Source organism: Aquarana catesbeiana, linkage group LG02, assembly GCF_042186555.1.
Source record: "Aquarana catesbeiana isolate 2022-GZ linkage group LG02, ASM4218655v1, whole genome shotgun sequence".
NCBI lineage: Eukaryota > Metazoa > Chordata > Amphibia > Anura > Ranidae > Aquarana > Aquarana catesbeiana.
The window spans coordinates 269,867,048-269,890,761 of record NC_133325.1 but is presented as its reverse complement, the minus strand read 5'-3'; the positions used below and the strand labels follow the sequence as shown (position 1 = coordinate 269,890,761).

The 23,714-nt window shown below is 42.5% G+C and overlaps 1 protein-coding gene across 14 annotated transcripts in view; it reads left to right on the top strand.

Annotated features, from left to right (window-relative positions):
• DOCK9 (dedicator of cytokinesis 9) overlaps nucleotides 1-23,714 on the top strand; it is a 433,207-nt gene that overhangs the window by 318,768 nt on the left and 90,725 nt on the right. For 6 of the 14 annotated variants that reach the window (XM_073614413.1, XM_073614418.1, XM_073614412.1 and 3 more), the window contains exons 35-38: nucleotides 241-355; nucleotides 12,510-12,576; nucleotides 13,261-13,308; nucleotides 15,671-15,807. In XM_073614413.1, the coding sequence (XP_073470514.1) occupies nucleotides 241-355; nucleotides 12,510-12,576; nucleotides 13,261-13,308; nucleotides 15,671-15,807 (367 nt within the window). Of the gene's footprint in view, nucleotides 1-240; nucleotides 356-12,509; nucleotides 12,577-13,260; nucleotides 13,309-15,670; nucleotides 15,808-16,352; nucleotides 16,397-23,714 lie in introns of all 14 variants that reach the window. The other 8 variants (XM_073614422.1, XM_073614416.1, XM_073614417.1 and 5 more) reach the window with 2 other exon arrangements.

The following is a 23,714-nucleotide window of genomic DNA, read 5'->3' as shown; positions in this document are numbered from 1 at the left end:
CCCGCTGAAAACAACGGTACCGGGATGATGCCTGCAGCTGCGGGCATCATCCCGGTATAACCCCGGAAAGCCGAGGACGCATATATGCGTTCGGTCGGCGGGAAGGGGTTAAATGAGCTTAAGGTCTCCTTTGTGTATCTGTTTGCAGTGCTGCCCTCTTGTGTACATTTTTTTTATTCCCATAAATGCTGGTAAAATGTTTGTAAGTTTGATTTTGTTTTTATTTTTTTGTAATTCTAGAACCAGCATGGTGGCTCTATGGGAAACCAGTTAGTGCGCTGTGATAAACTAGAACAAGCTGAAATTAAGAGTTTGCTCTTGTGCTTCCTACATATTCTAAAAAGCATGTCAGATGGTAAGTACCAATATATATCCTCTTCCACTATGTGAATAAATGATATAAAAAATATAACTAGCGTTGCTGAAATTATTTTTTTGCCATTAAAGCAGTATTAAACCCAAAAGCAAACAGTTGTTATATTGCAGCTTACCAATTCTTAGATGTGATAGCTGTATTGGTTGTTGTTTTTTTTTTAGAATTTCTTTCTTTTATTTTCACCTGATTATCCAGCCAGTGAGTCTGTTTTTTAACAGAACACCCTCTCTTGCAGATGTAGCAATTGGAGAGTTGAGACAAACTATTTACCACTGACAGTGATGTTTACGATGATCAGCTTTTATTTATGTAAAACCTTTATCCCAAAAGGATAACAAATTTACTGTAACTGCAGTGTGAGCTGGAGTTTGGCTTAATTTTTTTAGTGTATCCAAATCTGCTAGTACAGCTAGCACTTCCCTCCCCAAAGACTGACAATACTGCAGTCAAAAGGTACCCCCTGTGCTCATTCATCCAGAGTGGGGGCATTTTATTACAGGAGGTGTGTTACTGGCCAGATCACCAGGTGGAATAAAGCATAAAATTACAAAAGGAATGCAGCCACTACATCTGACTGGTAAGCTGCAATATATTATATTTTTAGTTTTGGATCTAATACTGCATTAAGCTTATTTAAATAGCTAACATATTCTCTAGCATCCTTTATAGAGCTTCTCTTGAGGTTCTTGTGCACTGAGCTTGGCATTCTGAAATGGGGTAGTGTTTCATTGAAGTGTATGTAAAGCCAAACCTTTATTAGGTTCTTATGGAATAAATGGAATGGTAAAACCCTCAGTCAGATTTACATGGTCTGTGGTCCATTGAGGAAATTTTCCTTAAAGGCCAAGTTCACTTTTTTTTTTTTCTAAATGCCAGCTCCCCTATGTACCAATATAGCATTAATGTACTTAGTTTGAGAAAAAAAAAAACAGCTTTCCATTTATTCTACACAGGCTTACCTCACTCTCTTCATAGCTGTTTAACCACTTCAGCCCTGGAAGGATTTGCCCCCTTCCTGACCAGGCCAATTTTTACAATACGGCACTGTGTTGTTTTAACTGACAATTGCGCGGACGTGCGACGCTATACCCAAACAAAATTTATGTCCTTTTTCCCTCACAAATAGAGCTTTCTTTTGGTGGTATTTGATCACCTCTGCGGTTTTTATTTTTTGCGCTATAAACAAAAAAAAAAGCAACACTTTTGAAAAAAAAATCACAATATTTTGTACTTTTTGCTATAATAAATATCCCCACCAAAAAAACAAATTTCTTCAACAGTTTAGGCTGATATAAATTTTTCTACTTATTTTTGGTAAAAAAAAATCGCAATAAGCGTATATTGATTGGTTTGCACAAAAGTTATAGCGTCTACAAAATAAAGGATAGCTTTATCATTTTTATTTATTTTTTTTTGCTAGTAATGGTGGCGATTTGCGATTTTTATTTTTTTTTATCAGGACTGCGATGTTATGGCGGACATGCGGCGGTCGCGCGTGCCCGGTGGGCGGACATTGCACCCACCGGGCACGCGCATCTGCTTCGGGGACATGCAGCGGGCATGCATGCCTGCTATGACGTCTTAAAGCGGGGGTTCACCCACACCGCCAAAAAAAAAAAAAAATATTAAAAGCCAGCAGCTACAAATACTGCAGCTGCTGACTTTTAATACATGGCCACTTACCTGTCCCAGGGTCCAGCGATGTCGGCAGGGGACGCCGAGAACCCGCTCGGTTCTCGGCAGCTGCCGCCGCCATCCTAGGTGAGGGAATCAGGAAGTGAAGCGTTGCGGCTTCACTTCCCGGTTCCCTACTGCACATGCGCAAGTCGCGCTGCGCGTCCCAAGTGGTCCCTGCTCAATCCTGGGAGCTGTGTGTTCCCAGCAGACAGCGCGGTGGGGACGGGAAGAGGCATAGACTCCCATGGGAGTCTATGCCGGAAGTGGGTGCAAATACCTGTCTTAGACAGGTATCTGCACCCCCCTCCCCCCTGAAAGGTGCCAAATGTGACACCGGAGGGGGGGAGGGTTCCGAAAAGCGGAAGTTCCATTTTTGTGTGGAACTCCGCTTTAAAGGAGCGACGTATAGCTACGGCTATTTGCACAGCCGTGCTAACCTGCTGCAGTATAACTGCGGCAGCTCGTCGGCTAGCGATTAAACACTCTGTGCAGGTAAAAAGGGTCAATCTTTAGTAAAGGACACAATATACTGTAAATAACAGTTCACTTGTATGAATATACAGTTATTATACAAAATAGAATGCAACATGATTTAGCAGTACAATTTTATAAAATGCTCATCCATTGATAATAATTGAATAAACTTAAGCAATTGCTCTTAGTGAGCCAAACTTGTCTGGGCATCAGTTCGATGTATACTCCACGCACGTTTCATGGGTCACGTCAATCATCAGGGGTATAATGCTCTGAAATTAAATCAATAAAATATCTATAAATATAGGATACCCTTTAAACTGAGAACCATCTCTCAAAAAAAGGTCTAAAACTTACAATGCAGCCCAATGGTGACGCCCAACCTGTGTCCAAGGGAGGACAGGGATGTTGATCTCCCCCTGGGGCTAAGGTGAGGAATCCTATGAAGACCAGAATTTTTTTTACATTCAGTACCTTTCACTAGAAACTTAATGTTAAAGCAAGGGAATATTTCCTCTTGTCACTAGAACAGTTTTACCCATTGAAAGATTTCCCCTAACCTGTTTTATGACAACCGAAAAATGTGGCATTCCCATCAATTTCTGTAATCGAGACAATGGTCACCACAACCAATCGTGACAATGAAACTCACCAGCAGTGACACAGACAGCACAAATAAAAAAGAAAAAAAGTTTTTTGTCTTTACATTTTTAATAGCATTGCAAAATGATGACAGTCTGCAGTATTTATTGCTTATCGTTTAGAAGGTTAGACATAGACATTAGATGACAGGAGCTCATTTATAATGGATTATAGATATTGCCGTCTGCTCTCCATTGTACTTTTCTGGGAAACGAGGCTGCAGTTTACAGCTCCTTCCTTAAAATGTGTTTAAGTACGTTTCTGTGTGGTCTGCAGTGGTAGGCCTGCAATATGGTGATAGTACTACTTAAAATTACTCTCTTATGCTGGCCATACGCTATCCGAAAAATCAGCCGAACCCATTTTCGAAAAACGAACATTCGGCCGTGATTGCAAACGATAGGGGCATCATGCAATTAGGGCGGCTAAGATGGACAAAAGACACATAGCGGAGGAGAGCAAAAAAAATTCCAAGAAATTGAGTATGTAAACAGTAAAAAAGGAGGAAAGACCATATTGCCCCCATAAAGAATGAGGGAATACATCTGGTTACAATGGATGGGGAGATGGTGAAGGTATTGAATTTATTCTTCTCCTCAGTCTTCATGAGGAAATCGGGGGGGGGCTTCCGTAACCAAAACTGCAGTGTTTATCCTTATGACACATCACAGGAAGCGCCTCCATGGTTAACAGAGGACAGAATTGAAATTAGACTTGGGAAAGTTAACATTAATAAATCACCGGGACCAGATGGCTTGCATCCGAGGGTACTTTGGGAACTCAGTCAAGTAATTGCCAGACCATTGTTCCTAATTTTTACTGACAGTCTACTGACTGGAATGGTACCAGGTGATTGGAGAAAAGCCAATGTAGCACCGATATTTAAAAAGGGCCCAAAATGCATGCCTGGGAATTACAGACCTGTTGGCCTAACATCAATAGTATGCAAGCTCTTGGAGGGAATGATAAGGGACTATATATAAGATTTTAGTAATAAGAACGTTATCATTAGCAGTAATCAGCATGGATTCATGAAGAATCGTTCTTGCCAAACCAATCTATTAAACTTCTATGAGGAGGTGAGTTTCCATCTAGAGAAAGGAAGGCCTGTAGACGTGTTGTATCTGGATTTTGCAAAAGCATTTGACACAGTTCCCATAAACGTTTACTGTACAAAATAATGTCCGTTGGCATGGACCATAGTGTGAGCACATGGATTGAAAATTGGCTACAAGGGAGAGTGGCGATAAATGTGGAGTACTCGGAATGGTCAGAGGTGGGTAGTGGGGTCCCCCAGGGTTCTGTGCGGGGACCAATCCTATTTATTTTGTTCATAAACGACCTGGCGGATGGGGTATAGTTCAATCTCTGTATCTGTGGACGATACTAAGCTAAGCAGGGCAATAACTTCTCCGCAGGATGTGGAAACCTTGCAAAAAGATCTGAACAAATGAATGGGGTGGGCAACTACATGGCAAATGAGGTTTAATGTAGAAAATATGTAAAATAATGCATTTGGCAAAAATATGAATGTAATGTAAGTAGATGATAGGCTCAGCAGTGACATGCAATGCCAAGCTGTGGCTATTAAAGCAAACAGAATATTGCCATGCATTAAAAAGGGGATCACCGCCAGCGATAAAACGATAATTCTCCCGCTCTACAAAACTCTGGTCCGGCCGCACCTGGAGTATGCTGTCCAGTTCTGGGCACCAGTCCTCAGGAAGGATGTTCTAGAAATGGAGCGAGTACAAAGATGGGCAACTAAGCTAATAAAGGGTCTGAAGGATATTGGTTATGAGGAAAGATTGAAAGCACTGAACCTTTTCTCTCGAGAAGAAGAGATGCTTGAGAGGGGATATGATTTCAATTTATAAATACCATACTGGTAACCCCACAATAGGGATAAAACTTTCTTTCTCGAACATCACGGGACACAGAGCCACAGTAATTACTGATGGGTTATATAGGTATCACTGGTGATTGGACACTGGCACACCCTATCAGGAAGTTCAACCCCCTATATAATCCCTCCCCCTTGCAGGGATACCTCAGTTTTTACGCCAGTGTCTTAGGTGATGGACGTGTAAAGATGTCCTGTGCTGAGCTCCAAAGGGAATATCCTAAGATCCTATACTGGGGCAAGCCAGGCGAACCGGATCCATTCAAAGTGTCTTTTCATGGCCGAATTGAATGGTACCCGGGGTGTCCAAAGAAACGAGGTTTTACCCGTAATGCTTCTCTTTTTAGAGAGCTGGACCCCGCAGATCAGAAAATGGCTTTAAACTTCCTAATTTCTGGCGAGGTGCTTTACGGTCCCAGAACTGTTGGATCCCCCTATTCGTAGGGGGCCCCAGTCTCTGACGTTTTTTTCAAACGGAGCCCACCGTGAGAGGAAGATTGGGTCTCTGTAAACAGCACCCTGCGGCTGGATAAGGTAAGAGGAGATTCCACAGAATTTTTGAGTTCTAGTGGCTTTTCTCCTTTAAGGTAAATGCATGCTATGCCTATTGTGACCACCGGGGGCTGCCAAGAGCACAAACCTGCACATGCTGACTGTTTGTCTCAGGTGTTTTCATCGCTGATTATGTCCCAGCGTCTCAAGCAGGCTGCAAACAGGTAAGATGGAAAGGGGGATTTCTCATGTTTGAATGTTCCCCCCCAGGCTAGAGAGGGGCCACAGGGGTCTAGAAAGTGGTTATACCACCCGGGCTCTGCGGCCTAATGGCCACCATCACTGAAGATAGCCGCTCAGGCAGATCTTGTTACCAGCCTCTCTCCCTCCCCCCCCCCCCATCCCCAGCCCCAGCCTTTCTCCAGAAGCATGACAGGAGAGTCGGCAGCGCGGGAAGCGCTCATTTTTTTCAAAACTCGAGGAGGGGGGGGCGGTAGAGGAGGGGGCGGGACGTCAGCACAGGTGCTTAGACTCCCACTCAGGCCAGCTGCAGGCTATTAAAGGCACTCTGTACAGGTGCACTCAGCCTTCTGAGAGACACAGAGCTGACGGTCGCATGTAAGGTGGGACACAGGCATTCTCCTAGGCAGCAATTACTGAAGTAACACCAGACTGAGCATTGGGTAGCAAGGCTTTTAGCCAGACTACATCGCTCAGCGGGCAGTGTTCATTTGTATACCTCACACCTTGTTGCTTTGCACTATGGGTAGAAGAGCTTCAAGCACCCCAGGAACCAGAGACACTAGGGGATCTCGTTCAGGTTCTGAGGGCCCCCTGTCGGCAGCATCCTCCCCCCCTAAAGATGGGCCAGGGACGACTAGCCAGGGAGAGCCATCGGGGTCAGGGGCTACACCTGCTTCTGGCACTTCAGCCCCTGTATATATTACACAAGAGGTTTTTTTCCTCAACCATTAATGGTCTAGAGGAAAGATTAAGACCGTGATTACGTCTTCACTCAGTGGAAGAAAACGCACTAGGCTTTCCTCTGTTCCCCAAGACCCTCAGACAGAGGAGCTCTGGGATAAAGGAGATGAATCCCTTTCAGAGGTTCAGGATGGGACGGATGATTCCTCTTCGGAGGAATCAGGTGGAGAGGGACCCTCTGCGACTTCCCAAGAGGAGAAAGTCTTAGTGCAGATCCTTACTGGATTGGTCCGCTCCATATTTAAGTTGCCCATACCTGAAACTGCTAAAGAATCCTCTTCTGCTTTGGGGTCACTGAAACCTTTCCAAGCAGCACATGCTTTTCCTGTTCATACTTTACTTGAAAAACTCATTTATTCTGAGTGGGATCACCCAGACAAACGTTTTTTTCCGCCGAGAAAGTTTTCAACACTTTATCCGATGGAAGAAAAGTTTCTTAAAATGTGGGGAATACCGGCTATTGATGCCGCCATTTCCTCCATAAATAATAGCCTGACTTGTCCTGTAGACAATGCTCAGATGCTCAGGGATCCTGTAGATAAAAGGATGGAATCCCTATTGAAGGATGTTTTCTCCTTAGCAGGATCAGTGGCCCAACCTGCAGTAGCAGCGATTGGAGTCTGTCAATACTTAAGAGACCATGTTAAGCAGGTCATCAAAGTATTACCTGAACAGCAGGCCCAGGGGTTTGCTAACCTTCCAGCGGCCTTATGCTTTGTGGTTGACGCCATTAGAGATTCTATCGTGCAAACCTCCCGTCTTTCACTGGGGTTGGTGCATATACGTAGAATCCTATGGTTGAAAAATTGGTCAGCCGAAGCACCATGTAAGAAGCTACTGGCTGGGTTTCCATTTCGTGGTGCAAGGTTGTTTGGAGAGGACTTGGATAACTATATCAAGAGAATCTCTTGTGGGAAAAGCACTCTCTTACCTGTCAAGAAGAAGAGTAAGCGTCCCTCTTTCAAACGGACTCTTTCCCCAGCGCCGGGGGCTTCAGCCTCCAGGCAGTCTCGACGGCTGCCTCCATCGGGGTCCAGAGACAAGAGTCAACCCCAGGGACAAAAGAAGTCCTGGGGAAAGAAGCCTACTAGGCAAAACACTAAGACCTCTGCATGAGGGGGCGCCCCCGCTCACTCGAGTGGGGGGAAGACTGCGACAGTTCTCGGAGCTCTGGCAGGAGGACTTCCAGGACAGATGGGTAATCTCCACGATAACCTTAGGGTACAAGCTGGAGTTTCAGGAATTCCCCTCTCCTCGGTTCCTCAGATCAAATGTTCCCAGAGACCCAGAGAAGAAGCAGTCGCTCCTTCTAGCGTTAGAGCGACTTTTGTCGCAGGAGGTCATTATGATAGTTCCCGCAAAGGACCAGGGATTGGGCTTCTATTCCAACCTTTTTACGGTCCAAAAGCCAAATGGGGATGTCAGGCCCATTCTGGACTTAAGGGATCTGAACCGATTCCTAAGGATTCAATCCTTCCGCATGGAATCAATTCGAACAGTAGTTCCCACCCTGCAGGGAGGAGAATTTCTGGCATCAATAGACATCAGAGATGCATATCTGCATGTGCCCATTTTTCCTGCTCATCAGAAGTTTCTGCGCTTCGAGGTAGGAGGGCGCCATTTCCAGTTTGTGGCTCTGCCTTTCGGGATAGCCACTGCACCTCGAGTGTTCACAAAGATCTTGGCTCCTCCTCTGGCCAGATTAAGGGCTCAGGGTATAGCTGTCATAGCATACCTAGACGACCTGCTCTTGATAGACCGGTCGGTAGCTTCTTTGAATGGAAACTTGAGGACCACGGTCAGGTATCTAGAACACCTGGGTTGGATCCTCAACTTAGAAAAGTCTTTCCTAAAACCAGTAAGAAGACTGGAGTATTTAGGTCTGATTATAGATACAAGCCAGGAGAAAATATTTCTACCCCAGGCAAAGATCACTGCTTTGAGAGAGCTGATTCTGACAGTAAGGACCAAGAAGGGTCCCTCAGTCCGCCTTTGTATGAGGCTACTAGGGAAGATGGTGTCTTCATTCGAAGCAGTTCCCTATGCTCAGTTTCACTCAAGAATGCTGCAACACAGTATTCTGTCGACCTGGAACAAGAAGGTTCAGGCATTAGACTTTCCGATGCACCTGTCGCATGCGGTGCGTCAGAGCCTCAATTGGTGGCTCATACCTGAAAACCTGCAGAAGGGGAAATCCTTTCTACCGGTTACCTGGACGGTGGTAACAACAGATGCCAGTCTGTCAGGTTGGGGAGCAGTTCTGGAACAGGCTGCGGTCCAAGGGGGTATGGTCCAAGACAGAGAGGACCTTACCCATCAACATTCTGGAGATCCGGGCGATACATCTAGCTCTAAAGGCCTGGACTATCAGGCTACAGGGTTGTCCGGTCAGGATCCAGTCCGACAATGCCTCAGCAGTGGCTTATGTCAATCAGGGAGGCACCCGGAGCCGAGCTGCTCAAAAAGAGGTGAACCAGATCTTAGTCTGGGCAGAGATGCATGTGCCATGCATATCGGCAGTTTTCATCCCGGGAATAGAGAATTGGCAGGCGGACTATCTAAGTCGCCAGCAGTTACTTCCAGGGGAATGGTCTCTGCATCCCGACGTCTTTTGGCCCATATGCCAAAGATGGGGGGTTCCAGATGTAGATCTCTTTGCATCCCGATTCAACAAAAAGATAGACAGATTTGTGACAAGGACAAAAGATCCTCTTGCATGCGGGACGGATGCGTTGGTGATTCCGTGGCATCGGTTCTCACTGATTTACGCATTCCCGCCTATTCTGCTACTGCCACGACTCCTTCGCAGGATCAGGCAGGAAAGGAAGTCGGTACTTCTGGTGGCCCCCGCTTGGCCCAGAAGGACTTGGTATGCAGAAATAGTAAGGATGACTGTAGGTTCCCCGTGGACCCTACCGGTACGCCCAGACCTGTTATCTCAAGGTCCAGTGTTCCATCCTGCCTTACAAACACTAAATTTGACGGTTTGGCTATTGAGACCCACGTTCTGAAGAGTCGTGGGCTCTCAGGTCCTGTCATATCTACCTTGATTAATGCAAGGAAGCCAGCTTCCAGGATGATTTATCATAGAGTCTGGAAGGCTTATATAACCTGGTGTGAATCCAGAGGTTGGCATCCCAGGAAATATGTCATAGGTAGAATCCTTGATTTTCTACAGATGGGATTAGAGATGAAGCTGGCCTTGAGTACCATCAAGGGCCAGGTCTCTGCTTTATCAGTATTATTTCAGCGGCCACTTGCTTCGCATTCTTTGGTCCGAAACTTTATGCAGGGGGTGATGCGTCTTAATCCTCCGGTTAAAGCGCCCCTAAACCCCTGGGACTTGAATTTGGTCCTGGCTGTGTTACAGAAACAGCCTTTTGAACCAATAAGTCAGATTCCTTTGGTCTTGTTGACAAGGAAATTAATTTTTCTGGTGGCCATCTCTTCTGCTAGAAGAGTATCAGAATTAGCAGCTCTTTCCTGTAAGGAGCCGTATTTGATTATACACAAGGATAGAGTGGTACTACGCCCTCATCCTAGTTTTTTACCGAAGGTGGTTTCTGATTTTCATTTAAACCAAGACATTGTTCTACCTTCCTTTTTTCCAGATCCCTGTTCTCCGGAAGAGAGATCTCTACATTCGTTGGATGTAGTAAGAGCAGTTAAGGCCTATCTAGGGGCAACTGCTCAGATCCGCAAGACGGATGTTTTGTTTGTGCTGCCAGAGGGTCCCAATAGAGGACAGGCAGCGTCAAAAGCTACCATTTCTAAATGGATTCGACAATTGATCATTCAAGCTTACGGTTTGAAACAGAAGATTCCTCCGTTTCAGATCAGGGCACATTCCACAAGGGCTGTTGGTGCTTCTTGGGCAGTGCATCACCGGACCTCTATGGCTCAAATCTGCAAGGCCGCAACCTGGTCTTCAGTTCATACATTCACCAGATTCTATCAGGTGGATGTGAGAAGGCATGAGGATATCGCCTTTGGGCGTAGTGTGCTGCAGGCAGCGGTACAGGGTCCTCAGGTCTGATTGCACCCTACTTGGTCGTGGTTCCCCCCCCTCAGGTAGCATTGCTCTGGGACATTCCATCAGTAATTACTGTGGCTCTGTGTCCCGTGATGTTCGAGAAAGAAAATAGGATTTTTTAAAACAGCTTACCTGTAAAATCCTTTTCTTTCGAAGGACATCACGGGACACAGAGGTCCCGCCCCTCTTCTAATACACTATATTGCTTGGCTACAAAACTGAGGTATCCCTGCAAGGGGGAGGGATTATATAGGGGGTTGAACTTCCTGATAGGGTGTGCCAGTGTCCAATCACCAGTGATACCTATATAACCCATCAGTAATTACTGTGGCTCTGTGTCCCGTGATGTCCTTCGAAAGAAAAGGATTTTACAGGTAAGCTGTTTTAAAAAATCCTATTTTTTCGCGGAAGGGAGTTTAACAAGACACGTGGCGACTCATTAAAATTAGAAGAAGAGAGGTTTAAGCTTAAACTACATAGAGAATTCTTTACTGTAAGAGAGGCAAGGATGTGGAAGTCCCTTCCACAGGTGGTGGTCTCAGTGGGGAGCATCGATAGTTTCAAACAACTATTAGATCAGCACCTGAACGACCGCAACATACAGGGATATACAATGTAATACTGACATATAATCACACAGGTTGGACTTGATGTCTTTTTTCAACCTCCCCTACTATGTAACTATGTAATGACTGATAAATCGTTCAGTGGACATAAATGAATGCATTTTTGTTTGTTTTTTTACATATACCTAGTGCAGACAGTTTTGACGGGAAACACATTAACTCCTTCGGATCCGTGCTATAACCGAATGACGGCTACAGCGCGGATCTACTTTGCCAGGAGTACATCAATAGACGTCCTCCCCTTAGCGTGCCCCCTGCAGGGCATGCTCTGTGATCACCGAGTCAATGAGACTCGGGTGATCACAGATCCCGGCCCCTTACCATGTGATCAGCTGTCAGCCAATGGCAGCTGATCACATGCTGTAAACAGAAGATCGGTAATTGTTTGTTTTTTTTTTTTTTCTCTCCTCACGCTGAAGCTGATGGAAGTGGTAAGATTAGTTGGAGATGTGATAGGCTTCCCTGAAGAGATGAGTTTTCAGGGATCGCCTGAAGGTAGCAAGAGTAGGGGATAGCCGGACAGTTTGAGGTAGCGAGTTCCAGAAGATGGGATAGTCTCTGGAGAAATCCTGGACATGAGCATCGGAGGAGGAGACGAGAGAGCTTTGAGAGTAGAAGGTCTTGAGAAGAGCGGAGAGGACGGTTTGGGTGATATTTGGGGACAAGATTGGTGATGCAGCTCGGGGCAGAGTTGTGAATGGCTTTGTATGTTGTGGTTAGTATTTTGAATTTAATTCGCTGGGTGATTGGGAGCCAGTGTAGGGATTGGAGGAGAGGGTTGTCAGACACTGAGCGATTGGTAAGGTGGATAAGTCTGACAGCAGCATTCATGATAGACTGAAGAGGGGATAGCCTATGGAGAGGCGAGCCAATGAGAAGGGAGTTGCAATAGTCAAGGCGAGAGATAACAAGGGAGTGAATGAGGAGCTTGGTGGTTTAATTTGTTAAAAAGGGGCGAATTTTAGAGATGTTATGGAGGTGAATTCTACAAACTTTTTACAACGATTGGACTTGAGGCTGAAATGACAAGTCAGAGCCTAGGATTACACTTAGTACCCTGGCATGAGGGGAGGAACTGATGGTTGCATTGTTGATTTGGATGGAAAAGTCATGGAGAGGGGCATGGGCGGGGGGAATATTAATAGCTCAATACTTTATAAATTACTTTTGGCACTTTTTTAAATGTACTGTCTCTCTTTTTTTTTTTTTTTTTTTTTTTATATATATACCTGATGTACCCAAGTTTACTTTTTTAACTATATGTAAAGTATGACTTGCTAATTCAACCATCTTACCTATCAGATGCATTGTTTACCTATTGGAACAAAGCCACAACATCCGAACTGATGGATTTTTTCATAATCTCAGAGTAAGTACTTTTGTATAATTTTTTATTTATTTACACATTATATCCTAAACACAGCAAGAGGTCAATAATAATTTTGTGTTTAGGGATTAATGTATTATATAACATCCATATTGTTACATAATGTGTTAAAGAGGGAGTCCACCTAAAAAAAAATAATAATAAAAGCCAGCAGCTACAAATACTGCAGCTGCTGACTTTTAATAAACGGACACTTACCTGTCCAGGAGTCCAGCGATGTCGGCAGCCAAAGCCGAGCGATAGCTCGGCTCTCGGCTGCTGCCACCGCCATTCTCGGTGAGGGAATAAGGCAGTGAAGCGTTGCGACTTCACTTCCCGGTTCCCTATTGCGCGAGTCGCGCTGCGCGTCCTAAGTGGTCCCTGCTATCTCCTGGGACCTGTGTGTTTCCTAGGAGACGGCGGTGCGGGAGGGGGTGTGACTCCCGCGTGAGTCTATTCCCGGAAGTGGGTGCTGATACCTAATACAGGTATCTGCACCCCCCTGAAAGGTGCCAATTGTGGCACCGGAGGGGAGAGGAATCAGATGAGCAGAAGTTCCACTTTTGGGTGGAATTCCGCTTTAGAACTGTCTACCATAAACCAATAATATTTGACCGTTAAGCTTTATTGATCAATTTTCTTATTGTTTCCATGAATATTTTTTCACCCCTCTCTCTCTACTTTTAGAGTGTGTCTGCATCAGTTCCAGTATATGGGCAAGCGATACATTGCCAGGTATAGTATGACTTTAAGCCGAGTTTCTGATATTTCAAAACAGGAGTACATTTTAAGTTTGAATTAACATAATTATTGGCATTCTTTGCTTGTTTTATGTCAAGCAAATCCATTTACATTTAATTCAATGTAGATAATCTCTGGTACTAAGCTAAATGGATATGTACTTTCCTCATGCAGGGCAAATCAACAGGTTCACTTAATTGCTGCCCTCACTAGCTTACATAAACACCTTAATTTTTTTTTTTCTGTCACTGGAAGCATAAGGAAGCCCTGTATATGTTATAAGTTATCCTTCCCACTTTCATGTGACAGTACTGGGTGCCTAAGCAGCCAATTGCCTAGCACTAGAAAGAGGAATTGCTAGTCTGCTCCCTATATCTGGAAGCATCTTGTGATTCTTTTCACTACTGGTGGTACTGTGTAGGAAAAGTGAATGTAGACCCACATATAAGTGAACCTGTTGCCTTGCTCTGCTTGGCATTACCAAATTTGATAGAAAACTGATTGTTCATCCAGAGCTAGAGTGGGACAGATTATGTCTCCCGATTCATATAGTCGTGGTATTAGGTGTATAAAATTGATATTTTTTTTGCCAGCCTGACTATAATTTGATTTTGTGTAGTATTATTTGTCACATATACAATGATGGCCCATGTTCTTTACATGATATAATTGTATACTGCTATTATTCTCTGCCCGAATGAGCACACTTAATAAATTGCATACACTAAATAGCTGTAGGGTGTGGATTTATTAAATTATAGCTTTACAATCACAGAATAAAGTAATTATGTGTAGCAGCGATAGCTGTCTTCATCTATATAATCATGGCAAATAATTACACAACAGAGGCACTGATATTTTTTTAAAGATAAAAAAACAAAAAAATCTAAGTAACTCTGGAATCTGCTTGCCTCCTCAGATATTGATTGTTTATGGATTAGTGCTATAAAAGATTATACTCTTTACCATAATATTATCTATACTGCTATTTCCAGGATAACATGCTATGAACATTACACAATTTATGGTCCAGCAAATGCTTGGGGCAGCAGAAAGGAATCTGTATAACAGAGCTAAAGGTTAATTTACTTGTACTATTTGTCCTTCCAAATAGCAATTGTTTATATAGATTAGTACTAATTACATGTACTTTCTCTCCAAACACACAAGTTGCAGCCATTTTGTTGTGTTTTGCTAACTTGTTGAAGTACCTACTGACCTAGACCACATCCTCTGGGTGTACAGACCTACATTAGTTCAAGTACCATCGGCTTGCTAGTGTGGGATTCAGCCGTCTCACAGGAGTATCTGACAGTGCAGGAAGATTTAATACATGTCCTGAATTATTCACTTTTTTAATGGCTCTCATCTGCCTCGAGCCAGACCTGAAAATTTGATATTTTGTAGATACATGACATCTTGAGTTAATGCAGGTCTTTACCTCAGCAAGTCATGGATTTTGTCATTCAGGAATTAATTCTGGTCTTTAAAAAAGTTAACAAATGTAATTATTGTACTTCTCATCTTCTCACATTTATAAAGTAAAATATATTGTAGAAGATTAGATGTCCACAGTCAACCACCCTACAGTAGTCAGTATCTATAATTTTCATCTACACATAAGGGCATGATGTTAATACCAGTCTACTGTGTACTCTGACAAGCCAAAGTTACTTCAGTATAATATGTTACTGTTCTAGACTATAAGCATGTTAAGTGGTGATGGATGCATGTTCAGGTTACCTCACATGATAACATACATAATGGGGTTCACAAATGTGTGTATGTGTGTCCTGCACTGGTCCTCACTCTTCAGCTCTGGTGGTGGTACACTTTAGGAAGCCAGCCTAAACCAATTGCTAACACGGCTCACTCTTTCTGTTTTCCCTCACTTAATTGCTGGCAAGTATAACAAAGTGTATGGCTCTTCTCCCTTCCTGCCTGGGTAAGATTGTAAAGTTGCCTTGATGCCTTTCCTCTATTGCATGTTTTTTTGTGTATGGCATTGCTTATTAATCCTCCTGCTCCAACTACATATCTGACTACATCAAAAACGACACATTTCCCCATCTGCATACTACATGTAGTTATGTAAAACTTTCTTAGTTATAGTGTCTTAGATGAATTTAAAATTGTGTTTTTCTGATAGTAGACATTAGCCCAGTCATTGCCTTTCAATGCGTTTTTGTAGCATGTTGCTTTTACAGATTCTATGACATTTTGTGCTGTGGTTAAAGACCCAGTTTTGTATTAGATGATGTGTTTATGCTTTCTCTGCTTTACTAACTGCCCCCACATCTCTGCAGTGGGGACACATCTAACTGGTGCCTCTGTCCCATTTCCACCCATCTTACAGGAACCAGGAGGGGTTGGGACCCATAGTTCATGACCGAAAGTCTCAGACATTACCTGTTTCCCGTAACAGAACAGGGATGATGCATGCCAGATTGCAGCAGCTCAGCAGCCTGGATAATTCTCTCACTTTTAACCACAGTAAGTTCTGTGCAGTCAGCTGCCTCTTCCTGTACCACCTCAGCACTGACAGGTACCACAGCCACTCTTCACAACACTGGGGACACAGAAGAGTGTTTAGTCTGGATTTAAAATCATGTTTTTCCTTTTCTGGATTGGTGCTGCTAAATACCAGATGATAATGTGTGCCACTCATGGATGCTGTCAGCATTTGTGCAGCCACAGCAGTTTACATGGAGATCAGCTGCTCTCTACATTCTCTCTCAATTGGCCTAAGGTTTTTTTAATCCACTGCAAATATACAGCAGATAGGATCTCAAATGTCTAATTCTTCTGAGGAGCATATTTTATGTATCTGCCTGGCCAGTTCCAGGCCAGCTTCTGCGGTAATCCTCTGGAGTGGTGACCGCACAAACTTGACAGTTTATGAGCGTACACATGATCTTTTTGGTATATACGTGGAAGTTTACCTGTTTCTAGGAAAGAGTATACTCTCTATCTCCACAGTTCACTGTGTGTGTATGAAAAAGCATTCAATAATGAATTGACTTTTTCTGTGTTTTCAGTGTGAGAAAGATATCAAGTGTACTTGGAATAGCTGTAGACAATGGTAAGATTCAATCAGGTTGACACTGGCCTAGAAATATGCATTACATTTAGCCAATTTTTTTTTGCTTTGCTTCTTTCCTTGGATTTACTGACTGTTCTACATAACCCCAAGCGCAGCTTTGTTTTTCTGTATATATACATATTTGCTTTATGACAGACAAATGTCTGTAGTTTGAGTTTTAGCACTCTCATGTACCAGCACAAAAGGACTTATTTTAAAGAACACAAAAAGTGTGGATTTTTTTCTTATAGCAACCATCTGAGCATTCTTCTTGTTTTTTTTTTTTTTTTTTTTTTTCCTTTTCTTTTTTCTAACCAGCCTTAAAGAAATGCAAATTGTAATCTTTTTGCTATGGGACAACTTTTCTTGTATGAAAGTGGTTTATTATGTAGTTTATTTATGGATACAGATTCTACCATTTTTGTCTAAATTTCTTCTTTTTTGTAATTACAACATATACATAAAATGCATATTAGGTCATCATTATTGTTTCCTGCATGCTAAAGTCGGGTCACCATGAATGCAAACTTTTTATGCTTTTTATAAACAGCAGTGCGGCACTGTTGCATTTATTCTGTCACTTTTTTATTTGCATAAAAAATACAATATTTCTTTATCGTCCATTGAAGAACACAGAAGTATAGTAAATTCCTAGACATTTGGGTTATATTTCCGCCTTGGGTTATTCTGCTGGAGCAAGTCTTTACACATAAGCTATTCAGTTCGTCATATCCTTACCAATTGCTTTCAAAGCAATGGACATTTTTGACACATTTTTGGGACCATTGTCATTTATACAGCAATCAGTGCTATAAAAATGCACTGATTCTTGTGTAAATGACCCCTGCAGTGAAGGGGTTAACCACTAGGGTGCGGGGAGGGGTTAAGTCAGTACTAAGGATGTGTTCTAACTGTAGGGGGGATGGGCTATGTGTGACACGTCACTGATCTCTGCTCCCGATGACAGGGAGCAGAGATCAGTGACCCTGTCACTAGGCAGAACGGGGAGATGCTGTTTACATCAGCATCTCCCCATTCGTCCTCTCCATGAGGTGATCGCGGGTATCCCCGCGGCGATCAAGTCCACGGGACCCGCGGCCCAACTCACGGAGCTCGCGGCGGAAAATTCAAAGTAACGTACTGGTACGTTACTTTGCGCAGTCATGCCATTCTGCTGACGTATACAGGAGGCGGTCGGCAAGTGGTTAAAGAAATAAAAACGATACTTTTTTTAACACCCAACTTGCCATATTAGGCACCCAAAGAGGGGCCAACGCCTACAGCTCTGAAAAGGACTTCAAGAAGAGGGGGGAAGTAAATGAATGTGCAATACTGCACAAAACTTTTTTATATACACTTTTTATGTTAGTTATTTTAACCTGAAAGTGTTCTCCAGGTCCAAAGCCTTGCCACAGCCTTTGCTCTGACCCAGTCTCTGTCGACTCCTATTGAGCTTGGCCAGCCAGACTTGAGCACTGGAAGATACCTCAGAGTTGTTACCATTGGCCGTCATTTTAAAAATTCCTGCCACAGCCATTTTACACTGGTAAAGGTTAAGGCTGAGTAACTGAGTGCAGATGTCCTCCACTAGGTGACATTTTGTATGCATGTACGTTGCACAGCCTAATGTAAGCAACTTTCTGCTGTTGCTTCCACTTTTCAAGTGCTTCTGGGATCAACTCATCTCTGGTCTCATTCCAATGCCTACCTGCGGTTATTTAGTCCCCTCCAGCCATTGGTCGTCTGCTTGTTTTTTTTTTGTTTTTTTTTTCCCTTCAATTGCTGAAGTCAGGGTTTAGGTATTCTAAGCTTAAAGTGTAACTAAAGGTAAAACTTTTTTGGGTGGATAGAGTAAGGGAGGTTTATAACCCCTGTCAGTTTGTTTTTTGTGTTTTTTTTTTGCCATCTGTGTCTTTTAGGGGAGATTTCTCGCCCTGTCCCATAACCAAAACTGCTGGAAGTAAGAGAAAATCCCTTTTAAAGTAAGGGAATCCTGGGATGTCACCAGAAATAGTCCCCATTGGAAGACTTCCCTTCTGTTAATGTTCTGGTGTCAACCCATAATTTGGGGTTTTCTTTTAACTTTCACTTTCAATGTTAACAGGACAAATAGAGAGGGGGGCACAGATATAAACAAAAACTGACAAGTGTTCTAATCCCTCTTAATGCTAGCCAACTTAAATTAAAAAAAAAAAAAATCCTATAGTTCCAATTTAAGCCTTTACCCTTATAGACATTCATTGTTGTGATCCACCTTAGCTGTTGATCCTAGTTCTCTCCTGTTCAGATGGTTTGTTGTTATAGCTGTTTCTTCTTTCTGGCGAATGATTAGTTGTCCTCCACATTACTTTTTGAGGCCCGTCATCCTTCGGCTAGCAGTCCCTCCTTACGGGCAATTACCTCTCCTGATCTGGAGCAGTAAGTTGTCCCTTTGATGTCATGGACGTTATCCTTATTTTATAGGCCCTGTTCCACCTAGCCTTCATTCAGGCTTTCACCCCTTTAAATACTCTTTATAGTATGATTTCCATGTCTCTGGGATCTCTCATTGACTATTGCCCACCCATCATTTGGACTGCTTTTGGACATTATAAATGGCTTTGAATGTAATTTATTCCTGTTACCCTCAGTGAACAATAAATCAAATAAGATTGTTACTTTGAAATCCTTTTCTTGAAATCCATTGAGATTTAGTTCCTGCCCCTCTGTGGTGTTGGCCTTATGTACTATACTAAAAAAGTGAGGCATGACATCAGAGGTTGAATTATACAGGGGCTGGCTTTGCGTTTTTTGGTTGCCAGTGTCTAAACTTTCTGAAGGTGGCAAAATAACCCAAATGTCAAAAAAATTACCATATTCCTGTGTGCTTCATTTTTACGGTAAGTGCAAAATTCGTATTTTAGCTAGCCTAACTTGAAATCTTTGTGAATTGACTTTTACTGAGTATTAATAAAAGTAGCAAAAGGGCATCAGCAGTATATACTGTAGGTAAAAAATCATACCTACATACACATATGGTGCTTACAGAAAAAAAGGCTAACACTTTATGTAGTATTAAATTGCGTGGAATGGGCATGTAAATTGGTAACCAATTTAAACACATTCTTTGCTGGTAACCAAGCAATTAACTGATCTATAGTGAAGTATTCCATAGCAATTATATTATAATTGAGTGCATTTTATTGTATTTTATTGCTGTCAGTTATCTGTGGTTGTTCTGTTCTAAATTAAGTATAGTGTGTTTTATTATTGGCAAATTTTGTAGAGGGAGAGCAATGTTTATAGTGTGTCAGCTGACTTGTATTGTAAGAAGAAAAACATGGCTGCTTTAAACATATGTATTAAAAAAAAAGAATTACATTCCCTTTTGAAGGCAATTCAGATTGCTTTGCTGTCTGTATAAGCATAATTGAGAACACAACGGCAGTTCTCCTTTGGCATCTCTTTTTATTATTTGTGGGTTTGGAGAGTTTCAATAGTGATCAGTTGGGATGCCTGTTTTAGACTATGCTGATCCAAAAAAAAAATGATCAAAAGCTGATTGTAATGGCTGTTGCCTAATATTGCTTAAATCATAAGTGAAGTTTTTGCAGAAGGTTGACCTTGCACACCTAGCACTCATGTCCATGCTGTAAAATAACACTGTCCTACATACTTTTCTCCACTGCCTGTTCATTCCACCCTTCAATATCTATACATTGCCAAACATTTAGAAATGTGCTGCAGCAGTTTGTTCGTAGCTTATTGGATATTGCCAGGGCATCATTGCATGTTCTACACAAATCTCTACAGATCCGTGTACTTTAACCGCTTGCCGACCGGCTCACGCCGATGTACGTCGGCAGAATGGCACTCCTGCGCAAACTGATATACCTGTACGTCAGTCCGCAAAAGCAGGATGGCGACGTGGGAGTGTGCCTGAGGGTCCCGTGGATTCTGTCCACTGGCGGCCCGCGATCACGGTGAGAAGAGGCAGAACGGGGAACTGCCTATGTAAACAAGGCATTTCCCCGTTCTACCTAGTAACATGACAGAGATCTTCTGTTCCCTGTCATCGGGAACATTGATCTGTTATGTCAGTGGTTGCCCATCCCCATACAGTTAGAACACGCTGAGGGAACACACTTAACCCCTTGATCGCCCCCTAGTGTTTAACCCTTTCCCTGCCAGTGACATTTATACAGTAATCAGTGGCTATTTTTAGCTCTGATCGCTGTATAAATGTCAATGGTCCCAAAATAGTGTCAAGTGTCCGATCTGTCCGCTGCTATGTCGCAGTCCCGATAAAAATCACAGATCACTGCCATTACTAATAAAATAATAATAATAATAAAAAAAAAGCCTTATATCTATCCCCTATTTTGTAGACGCTATAACTTTTGCGCAAACCAATCAATATACACTTATTGGTTAATTTTTTTTTTTTACCAAAAATATGTAGAAGAATACAGATCAGCCTAAACTGAGGAAGACATTTTATTTATTTTTGGGGGGGATATTTATTATAGCAGAAAGTTAAAAAAAAAAAAAGTTTTTTTTTTTTTTTTTTTTGTTTTTGTTTTGTTTTTTTCTCAACATTGTCAGCCTTTTTTTGTTTATAGCGCAAAAAATAAACTGCAGAGGTGATCAAATACCACCAAAAGGACGCTCTACTTGTGGGGGAAAAAAAAGGACACAAATTTTGTTCGGGTACAGCGTCGCACGACCGCGCAATTGTTAAAGTCCCACAGTGCCAAATTGTAAAAGTGCTCTGGTCAGGAAGGGGGTAAAATCTTCCGGGGCTGAAGTGGTTAATGGAAACCTATACTGGGAGAAACAATGGGGTTGTCATTTCTGGTTTCTCATTTTGAAAATGATAGTTGCCTTGGTGTTCCTATTTTTGGACTCTAATAAAAATAAGTTGGCAGAAAAGGACTTTCCTTATTTCTGTTAGTAGTGACTGATTTGTAAATACTGTTTTTGAGAAAGTTAGAGCAAATTGTAGTCCCTAGCTGAGAAATGTTCAGCATACTGTTAATTTGTCACCATGTTACTTCTAGCAATACTACAATGGAGTATGTTAACATACAGTTTCTCATTATATATTATTGTGCATGGGGCAATGTACTTGTAACTACGGTAGTACATTATGAGTGCTATACCACATCTGGCATTGAATCAAATCATTTCTCAGCATGTAGCATGGCTTTTGCAAGGTGCTCAAAGCTCATGATGTATTTTCAAATGACTATATCAGACACCTGTGTTTTCTAGGCATCAGGGATAATTTGAGCTTTCCATATAGGATTATACAATAACTTACAATTTTTTATTTAACTCTTACCATGAGACTTTTGCTATGTAGGTATGCAGTAATTCCTTTCTACAGGTTGGGATTACCGTTAAGTTTAATCAATTATATTCAACACATTTTGTTCTACAGTGGTCTGCAACAAACTAAGTGTAGGTTTTGTCTTTCATATTTTTAGGGTCATGTACCTGTAAGACACAACAACCATTTATTATACCCCCCTTCACCTGACGTGACAAAACACATCGCTGTAAGCCTGTCTCATTGTACCCCACAGCAAAGGCACACTCCTAATTTTTAACTCCAAGCAGATATAAATGACACAAAGTAATGTAGATAAGTCTTCATTAATAAATCCTTTAATGGTAGGTTCACTTTTTACAAGGAATAAAAAGGTGAACTACCTTCAAACATCCTGGCCACCCCTGCTGCTGGTGTAGCTGTCAATACAACATATATACTGCAATACAAACAGCCCCAGAGTTAGTATCCATCAATAATGATCACAATGGCAAGGCATCATTGGTGGATATGACCATGTTGACTAACGAGAAGCCTTTTTTCTTCTGGGCTGCCTTTCCAGAAGAAGCCGCCTCAAATGCACTTCTTACTGGTTAGCACAGTCACGTGGCTGCACAGACCAATGAGCACTTGCCATTGCAAGAATTATGGATACTCACGCTGGGATTGTGTATTACATTCTGCTACACCAGGGGCATCACAGCCGCTATGTAGAGCAGGGTCTGTAATGGGCGGGGTTCAGAATATTTTGAGTTGGTCAACTTTTGATTTTTCTTAAAAAGGTGAACTTACCATTTAATGTCTTTTTTTTTTTTTTTTTAATTGCAAGCACCCTTCGCAACGCTGTATCCTGGCCTAGGCCGACAAGGCCCAGGCCTAGGGCAGCACTTTGCAGGGGGGCAGCACAGAAAGAGTCCCAGCCTGCTTGCACTGATAGTGTAGCGCCAGTCTTATGGGATGGACTGGGCTGAAAGGCAAATAAGTATAGCGCCCCCATAAAGTGGCCGCACTGCTTCCTGTATGCGAGTGGCCGGCATTCCGCAACTGTGGGGGAGACGCCACTTCTAATTTTGACTGTCCTATCTTCCTGGACCACAAACCTTCCTCACTGTGCTATATGTTTTCTACTGCACCATTGGCATGGTTATATCTTCTTAGTCCTTTCATTTTGAAAAGGGTAAGGGAGGATTATAGCTTCAGTTGGTTTATTTTTTACCATCCCTGTCCCATTGCAGAGATTTCCCTTCACTTCCTGCCCCATAGCCAAACAGGAAGTGAGAATAATTCTATGCAAATTAAGGGAATCCATTGCTCCCCCAGGCCCTCAGAACTAGTGTCCCCACTTGAAAATTTCAGGGCGGGTCTTAAACAGCAAGGGGTGGGGCCTTGAGAGGAAGAGGTGGATCATATTTAAATTGGGGGTTGCAAACGTTTAGTCAGGCCTAGGGCAGCAGAAAACCTAAACACACCACTGACTGTACGTACCTCAAATGCCACCACTATATTCTTGAACTATAGCAAACCTAAATAGCAAGATTTGTGTCACCTGGCTGTGCTGTATGACAGGCCTGTGTAAATCTCAGATATGGACAAAAATAAAAAACTTTTGGCATGCAAAACAGCTCTCCTATAGGTTCTTGATCTATGCATTTAGCTGTTTGTCTGGAGTTCAGCTTTAAAAATAACCATCAATATTTTTTTTTTTAAAGATCTCAAAACCAGTATGAACCAACATTAAAAGTAGATGTATGATTTTAAACAGTTCTGTAATTGCTTTTTTGCATTGCATCCAAATTAACACATTTCTAAATATTAGTATGTGCTGAAGGAATGTCCACATCAGACTGTGGAATTGCAGAGCCTAGACTATACAGCTCTTAACCAGTACATTGAAGCAATAAATTTAAATCAAAAGCATAGTATGACGTGTGTGACGCTTTTCTGTGTATTCACTAATTATAAAGTAAATGATTAGTCTTACAATAGCCGCTTAGTTGTATATTTTGC